Source organism: Helianthus annuus, chromosome 3, assembly GCF_002127325.2.
Source record: "Helianthus annuus cultivar XRQ/B chromosome 3, HanXRQr2.0-SUNRISE, whole genome shotgun sequence".
Taxonomy (NCBI): domain Eukaryota; kingdom Viridiplantae; phylum Streptophyta; class Magnoliopsida; order Asterales; family Asteraceae; genus Helianthus; species Helianthus annuus.
Genome location: NC_035435.2, coordinates 147,185,922 through 147,194,799, shown reverse-complemented (window position 1 = coordinate 147,194,799; position 8,878 = coordinate 147,185,922). Strand labels below are relative to the sequence as shown.

Here is an 8,878-nt window from a genome sequence, read left to right as displayed (position 1 = left end):
TCTGGACCTTCATCTCTTTAGCCAGTCTTAAGTCGGCTATCAGTGCTTCGTATTCGGCTTCGTTGTTGGTTGTCTGAAAATCAAAGCGAAGAGCGTATGTGAATTCTAACCCTTCTGGGTTGATCAGAATAAGCCCAGCCCCTGACCCTTCAACGCTTGAAGCCCCATCGGTAAAAAGCTTCCAGGCTTCAAGGCTTGAGGGTTCAGTGGCGGCTGTATTTACTTCAGTGATGGTTTGTATAGGGACTTCTACAATGAAATCATCCAAAACTTGGGCTTTGATGGCTTTTCTTGGGACATAAGTGATGTTGTGTTCACCTAGTTCCACTGCCCATTTGGCTAATCGCCCCGAGTTTTCTGGTTTTTCAAGCACACTCCTGATAGGTTGGTCGGTGACCACTTGTATAGGATGTGCTTGGAAATACCTTCGAAGCATTCTAGCTATTTGAACTAGGGCTAGGGCCATTTTTTCCAAAGGAGGATATTTGGTTTCAGCCAATTTTAGAGTTTTGCTGAAGAAATAAACGGGTACCTGTGCTTTTTCTCGCTCAACGGTGAGGACCACGCTTATTGCTTCTTCAGCAACTGAGAGGTATACTGAGATTAATTCTCCCGTTTCTGGGGCTACCATGTCAGGTAGGGAAGCTAGGTGCTGCTTCATTTGGTTAAAGGCTTCATCGGCCTCTTCAGTCCATTTGAAGTCCTTCTTATCAGTGCAACCTTTGAGCGTTTTAAAAAAGGGGAGAGACCTTTCTGCTAACTTTGAGGTAAAACGCTTCAAGGCTGCAAGCTTCCCATTCAGGCTTTCAACCTCCTTCTTGGTTTTTGGTGGTTTGGTTTCAAGAACAGTTTTCACCTTGTTTGGGTTAGCCTTGATGCTTTGTTTCCCAACAATTTGACCCAAGAACTTGCCTTCCTCAAACCCAAATGAACATTTTCAGGGTTGAGCTTCATGTTAACCTTTCTGAGGTTCTTGAAAGTTTCTTGAATGTCATCGAGCATTTGATACTCCGTCTTGCTTTTGATCACCAAGTCATCGACATATGCTTCCATATTTTTACCAATTTGGCTTGCAAAGGCTTTGTCCACTAGACGTTGGTAGGTTGCCCCAGCGTTTTTGAGGCCAAAAGGCATCTTTTGGTAACAAAATATTCCTTTATCGGTGTGGAACGCTGTCTTTTCTTCATCTTCTTCTTTCATGAGTATTTGATGATACCCTTTGTAAGCATCAAGAAAGCACTTGAAAGGGTAACCGGTGAGGGAGTCAACCTTGAGATCAATTTCTGGCAATGGATAGCAATCCTTGGGACAAGCTTTGTTAAGATCTTTGAAATCTATGCACATCCTCCAAGAGTTGTCTGGCTTCTTGACCATAACTGGGTTTGCAACCCATGATTGGTACTTGACTTCTCGGAAAATGCCGGCTGACACAAGCTTTTCAACTTCTTGGCAAGCAGCCAGGCTTCTCTCAGGTGCTAGACTTCTTTTCTTTTGGACCACAGGCTTAACATCTGGTAGTATCCTTAACTCATGTTCAGCAATGTTTCGGGGGATCCCGGTCATATCTTCCGGACACCAAGCGAAGACATCGCTGTAGTGTGTTAGCAATTTTTCAAGATATGAAAGGGTTTCTTGTGAAAGGTTTGGGTTGACCCTTATTCTCTGTTCAGGGTACTTAGGATTTATGATTAGCCTTTGCTTGTCTTCTACGCTTTTGGAGCTTTCACCTTCAACCATGTAGGCTTCCTGGGAAGGTTGAAGGGTTGCTATTCCCCTCTCGGTGGGAAATTTGACAGTGCCATGGCCGACAGACACAGCCATGTAAAATGCACACTGTCCTGGCCTCCCGATGAACACGTCATAGTTTGAGGGAATATTGATAACCACAAAGGTGAGTGGTTGGGTTCTTTCTTGCTGACCTTGGCTGAAACGAACATTAAGTGTCAGTTACCCTAAAGGCTTAAGGGGTATATCGGCAATACCTTTTATGGAGGTTCCAGAGGGTTGAAGCCTTAAACGTTCTTCATTGCTCAAGCGATTGAAGAACTTCTCAAACATGATTTCAGTAGCTGCCCCAGTGTCTATGTATGCCCTACTTGTTTGTAATGTTCCCACAGTTGCTTCAACCACGAGAGGGTTTGAAAGAGGGTCTTTCTCTGTTGGGGGAAAGCAAACACACTGAAGCTCCCAAGCTTCCAACCGTTGCTTCTTGTGTGGAACCCTTCCATCAAAATCCACCATATTGACTTCCTTGCATTTTCCTTCAGCCATTTTGTCCCTTACTCCTTTTACCAAATGAGCAAGTTCTCCGGACTTAACAGCTTCTTCAATCCTTTTCTTAAGCTGGAAGCAATCATTGGTATGGTGACCTTTTTCTTCATGAAATTCACAGTATTGTGTGAAGTTCTCATTCTTTCTGCTTTTGGGGAGAGGCCTAGGAGGTCGAAAGTTTTGTTTGACTTCTTCTGCAGCTAGGATTTCTTGAAGAGTCTTGGTGAGAGGTGTGAAACTCATGCCTTTTTCCCTGCTGGGAGGGTTTCGGCCTTCAGACCTTCGATGGTCTGAACCCTTTTGGCGTCTGTCATAGGAGTTGAAGTTTCCTCTCTTTCTAGCTGGGCTATTGCCTCGCTAGCTGGATCCTCTTTTCATTTGTTCTTTAATGTCTACTGCCTCCTCTCCCTGGATGTGGGCTTCAGCCCTATCGAGAGCTTCTTCCAAGGTCTTGGGCAGGGATTTGTTGAAATCCCTTGTGAGATATTTTGAGGTAATGGCATTCATGAAACAGGCCACCCTCATCTTTTCGTCTGCCCCCACATAAGTTAGACCTTCCTTCTTGTATCTTTCTATGAACGCTCGAAGGCTTTCATCATCTCTTTGTTTGATCTGAAAGATCACTGTAGCATCTTTGACATACTGCCTCTGTTGAGAGAAATTGGCTAGGAACCCTTTGTTTAGATCATCGAAGCTTCGAACGCTTCGAGCAGGTAAGTCATTGAACCAAATTCTGGCTGATCCGACAAGGGTTTGCATGAACATCAAGCAGCATTCAGCATTTGACCATTTCTCGATTCTTGCGGCACCAGTAAAGATCTGAAGATGGTCTTCAGGATCTTCAGTCCCATCATATGTACTGATGTGGGATGGCATTTTGATCTTTGTTTGAAAATCATAATCGGCTATTTGCTGTGAAAAGCATGAGAGGTTACTCGGCTTGTAAGGTTTGGCTAAATCTTCTTCAACCCTTGCACCCACGTTGTTGTTGTTCCCTTGGGTTGCTAGCACTTGATTGATGAAGTGCTGCCACGGGAAACTGGTCATCATCTGGGTCATCATCTGAGGCAGAAGGTTGAAGCCTTGAAGGCTTCCGGGTGCAACAGAGCAGTTAACTCCCAAGGGAGTGCTCATAACGGCACTTCATGCCAAGAGGAGTACCGACAAGGCCTGTTCCCATGAAGTTGTTGTTAAGGGTGGAAGGCTCGTCACCGGGGACTGTAGGAGCTGGTCAAGGGTCAGCTCATGGCCTAGTGGAGCACCGCTTGTAGCTGGTTGGGATGAGAAGAGAGGGTATGCTGTAGGATTTGGCCTCGCGTACAGATACGGGTTAAGGTTTTGAGGATTACTGGGGCCAGCCTCATCCCTAGATGTAAAAGGAGGGACGGGAGGTCCGGGAGATAATGTTGGTTCAGGCTCATCATAGTCTAGACGAATCCTTACTCCCTTGTCTCTTTCCCTACTTACATATTGGTTGAGGAGAGACCTCAACTCAAAGAAATTGTTGGCAACCCACTCGAGGGTAAGTTCAACACGTGTCGGGGTGTCCGAGACACCAACATTGGGAGAAGGGACTCCGGATCTGGACGGAGTTGGAGTGTTGAAAGTGAGGAATTCAAGAGTGCTCCCCGGAGTTGAGAAAGAAGTTGGTATAGCCACATGAGCTTGGCTAGTACCCGGGGTAGAGGTGTTTGGAACCTGATTTACTTCTCCCGGGGATCCACTTTCTGACATGGTAATTTCAGGAGAATGGAGCTACACTACTAGGTCTTTTGAAGAAAAATAGTGGCGTAGCCCCACGGTGGGCGCCAACTTGTTGATGCAACAAATAACAGACCAAGGATAGTAGCTGGATCATTTTATTTATTTATTTTGTATGTTTAATATTATTTGATGATAGTTTTGTTATTTATTATATGTAATTTTACTAGGTTATAACCCCGTGTATTACACGGATTAAATAAATGAATTTTATATATCAAATAATAAAACATTATCTTTTTAAAAGCCTCATTTATTGCACGGGTTGAAGAAATGTAAGTTTATATATTAAATAATAAAATAAGTTATCTCTATAAGAACCATATGTATTGTACGGGTTGAATAAATGTAATATTATATACCACATAATAAAAAATTATATCTTTAAAACCATTGTATTACACGGGTTGAATAAATGTAATATTGTTTACCAAATAATAAAAAAGTTTATTTTTAAAAACCCCCGTGTATTACATGGGTTGAATAAATATGATTTTATATACCAAATAATAAAAAAAATATATTTAAAAAAACTAACGGATTTTTTATATTTAAAGTAGGATAAGATTGAATATTAATCTGAACTTGCGGATTTTTTTATATTTAAAGTAGGATAAGATTGAATATTAATTTTATTTATTTAGTTAATATAAGATTGAAAAATCATATGATTGAATAGGTGGGAGGTTGTATGATGATAAATCGGTTAACCGTACTAAATGATAAAAGATAATAGTGATTGTTGAACAAATTAATTAATCGAACTTAACAGAAACATTTGTGATGTTAGGTGGATTTTTTTTTAATTATTTGAAAGTTAATATCAACTTTGGAATTTGTATGAATTCTTATTAGATTTAAATAAATATTATTGATAATAAAAATTTGTATTAGATTAGATTTTAGATTTGATTAAATATTATTAATAATAAGAATTTGTATTAATTTAGATTAAATATTATTATTATTAGTATATTATTAATAATTTAAATCAATTAAATGAGAGAATGACAAGTATTCCAAAATAGGTTTCTTTTATTATATAGTATAGATATAGATTATTACATATATCTAGATTGGCTATACACATATTGGTTATTACACATATGCAATCAAGATATATATGTGTTCATAATAAATGACAAAAGTATTAAATATATAAAATAAACAAATAAAATGATTGATCGTTAACAGTTCCAAACGAGCAGTAAATAGTGCAACGTATATTAATTAATCAACTAGACTGTTATTTAAACTTTTAATTTAATTAGTTAATTTAAACTTGAGGTAAGCTTCTACTCTTTCATATAGAGAATTATGGAATTCACGAAAATATTCAAACACCAAGGTTAAGTGAATCCAAATTGTTGTTGACAAAATAAAACTAGAAATTTACACATATGCTACTTGATTAGCTATGTTTTTATTACATGGTGCGCAGAGATCGATTACAAAAATCTCCATCTGAAATAATCATATTATGGCCTGCTGATCTTCTTCGAAAGCACATAAACGGAGCGCCAGACGAGCAGTAGAAGCAATATGGAGGATATAAGCGATAGAAAAATTGAGGCTGCAAAGTGTGTGCAGAAGGAACCAAAGTTATCACAAACCTTGTTCCATTGCGAATGCGAGTTTCCTTTGTATCCAATGTATCCGACTCCTCCTGCTGCTCCTGTCGCTGCAGCCACGATGCCTAATAGCAGCTGCACCATGTATACCCATTAGTTATAAGTTCATTTATCTCCTTTAAAATATGACATTAAATTTAAGGCAAGTTGGATTTAAATAATCCCAACTCACTATTATTGGCCAATAATAATCCCAACTTATTTAATCACCAATAATAATCTGAACTATTCACTTTTGTTTGTAAAATACTCCCAGTTAAAAAAACACTAACTAGGTTAAAAAGTTGCTGACGTGGCAGATGACGTGGCATGCCACATCAGCAAATTTGCTGACGTGGCAGTTGATGTGGCATTTTTTGATGACGTGGCAGCTTATGTGGCTGTCTACGTGGCATTTTGATGACGTGGCAACTGATGTGGCAGGTGACGTGGCATGCCACATCAGCAATTTTTTAACCTAGTTAGTGTTTTTTTAACTGGGAGTATTTTACAAACAAAAATGAATAGTTCGGATTATTATTGGTGATTAAATGAGTTGGGATTATTATTGGCCAATAACAATGAGTTGGGATTATTTAAATCCAATTTGCCTAAATTTAATTGGCTTAATTAATTATTATGCAAGTTGATTTATGTTTTGGGATGAAAGACTGATCCATGTTAAGGAAATATATGAGCTTTTGGATTTACATGTGGTTTGGAGTTTGGATATATAAGTGTTTCTAGAGGAGTTTGCTAGCTAGCTTGCCACCTCAATGGACTTGCATGAGTTGCAAGATGTACAAACAATCAAAATAAAGTATGGTTCAAGAGCTTACAGCATCAAGTATCACAAAATGGAACTGAAGCGTTGTGAATTGTCCTCCTGGCTTCATCAACACCAAAAGCGATACCACGCCGGTGATTACGCTGTACAAACAAGTCACCGATAGTGCTGCTACAAAGTATCTGAGTGATATATAACCACCAATAGCTAGTATTAAACTCATATAATTCATAATTCATTACACTACTAGAAAACTGGCCATTTATAACCTAAACTTGCGACTAAAATTTGTTCAGTGTTCTAACATTTCAAAACCCGACGTTAAAATTTTCGGGTCGATCGTCGTTCGGGTCAGGTCAGAACGAGGAACACATGATATATATTCTTTACTCTTTAGAAAACACACAATAAGAATACGATTTCATTCGAAACGAAAAAAAAAAGCATTGCAAATTTTTAAAGTTAAAATTCATAACATACAAGTTTTTGATCCTTACATCATTGGCCCTAGAATTCAAGTTTTAAGAAAGTAAGTCTTTTTTTAAGGCCAACAAATCTTATTAATAGAATGCGAGAGTGCTAGGCAATAGAAATAAAAACCTACAGCCATCAAAAGTCCTAGTGGACCAGCTCCAAAAAAAAAAAAAAAAAAAAAAAAACTGATACACCAAATTAACTGTTTTATGTATGTTTGCATGTGTTTGTTTAGGAAGTAAGAAACCCATAGTTTTAAATTTAGACAAGAAAAAAAACAGAACACAAAAAAGAGAGGTACAAGATTTGAACCTTTGACTTCTTGTCACCAAAGAAAGGGCTTACCAATGCACCAGCTTTGACTCTTGATATTATGGTGTCCACCTAATTAATTTTATGGGGTTCTTTGGAGTTTTAATATATCGGATCTATTAATTTTTTAAAAAACATTGGGGTCCGGGGACCCCGACCCACTATATGTGGGTCCGCCCCTATATATATATGTGTGTGTGTGTTTATTGTAATTATGTGTATCTCGTGTACGCCTCTATGTAGTATTTAGCATAATTAATGTTACGTAACTTCTTTCTCCTGTCAATTAGTCCTTGCATAGCTGGGCTTTATGAAGCATATCGTACACCACCATAGCGTCCCATAGCGCCAGGGCACACCGCCCCCGGGAGCTATGGGTGAAAATTTTGAGTCCCGCGATGTGTATAATGACGCCAAACAAGAAAGATCTCTCACACACACATATATATACATACATATATAACCCCTCATAACCCCCCATGGGGGTTATGACCACGCATGCCTTAGTTCAATATGGATTTTTGTTGATGTCATTACTTACACGAAAGCTGGGGATTGAGTGAACTTTGCGACAATTGAGATGCCTAAAAAAGGAACCAGTTTGGTTTGTTTAGAAGTGACCATAACGATGATTGCAACCAAGGCAGTTGCAAACAGCAAGAACCTCAATCCAACATCAACCACCGGCCCTATGCTATCCTTGTTTTCCGGCGGTGGTGCCATCGGCTTCACTGTGGTGGCATATGGAGGAGTTGTGGTGTCATTGGATGTCATGGCTGCTGTGGAAAGTGGCAAATTGAAGTTTGTGTTTTGTGTCAAAGTGTGCTTTATTGTTAGACACAATATGTAGATTTATACAAGATTAGAGCGTTTGATTTGGTCTTAGTGAGACATCGTATTCAACATTAAGTCCATTTTGTTATTATTCCATTCGATAATTGAACTTTATGTCTCTTTGTTCAAGACTTTTACGCCTTTTTTATTTGCATTTTTGTTAGGCCTTGTGTAGTGGGGCTCCATCTCACCTCATAAAGCCCCATAAAGCCCTTGAACACCATTACGGGGGGCTTTATGAGATGAAAATGGGGGGAGGGCGCTACTTTTTTCACGGCGTTTTGTTGTTTCCATTTTCCACTTTGGTCCCTGCATTTTACACTTTGGTCCCTGCATTAAAACACTTTGGTCCCTGCATTTTACACTTTGGTCCCTGCATTTTACACTTTGGTTATGATGAGGTAGGGGCTTTATGACTACGGGCTCTAGTGACATAAAGCCCCTGTGTGACGTGGCACGACACGTGTCGCATAACGCCCACAAAAGGGCTTTATGACTACACATGACCTTAGATAATAAAAACAAAATGTCCTTGGAAAACTGTTTTGTTTAAAAAAATATATCATAAGTTAAAAACATCAATTAAGAAAGTAGAAAACCTAGCGTCATTAAATTAAATAGTAAATTAAATAGTTACTATCCTTTGTGTCTCAAGAGAAATTCAGAGGTGATGACTGATGTCTCAAGATAAATAAAGATCAACAGAACTAGCCAGGAAGGAGCTAGAAAATACTGAAAACGAAAATCTAAGAACATACATTGATCCTTCTAGTGTATGGAGTGGAGTCTTAATCTATTTTTAATCCAAATACAAGTCCGTGATCTTGTA

The 8,878-nt window shown here is 38.8% G+C and overlaps 2 protein-coding genes across 2 annotated transcripts; both read right to left on the bottom strand.

The window, feature by feature from the left end:
* Positions 1-2,628: 2,628 nt before the first annotated feature.
* Positions 2,629-3,030, bottom strand: LOC110932204. The gene has a single exon (XM_022175557.1). The coding sequence runs from the start codon at positions 3,028-3,030 to the stop codon at positions 2,629-2,631; it is 402 nt and encodes a 133-aa protein (XP_022031249.1).
* Positions 3,031-5,355: 2,325 nt separating this feature from the next.
* LOC110929962 (CASP-like protein 1) lies at positions 5,356-8,051 on the bottom strand. The gene is made up of 3 exons (XM_022173159.2): positions 7,757-8,051; positions 6,482-6,611; positions 5,356-5,738 (listed from the first exon to the last, which is right to left on the bottom strand). Exons 1-3 carry the CDS (start codon positions 7,987-7,989, stop codon positions 5,511-5,513), a joined length of 591 nt encoding a protein of 196 aa, XP_022028851.1. The 5' UTR covers positions 7,990-8,051; the 3' UTR covers positions 5,356-5,510.
* Between the last annotated feature and the right edge of the window lie 827 nt (positions 8,052-8,878).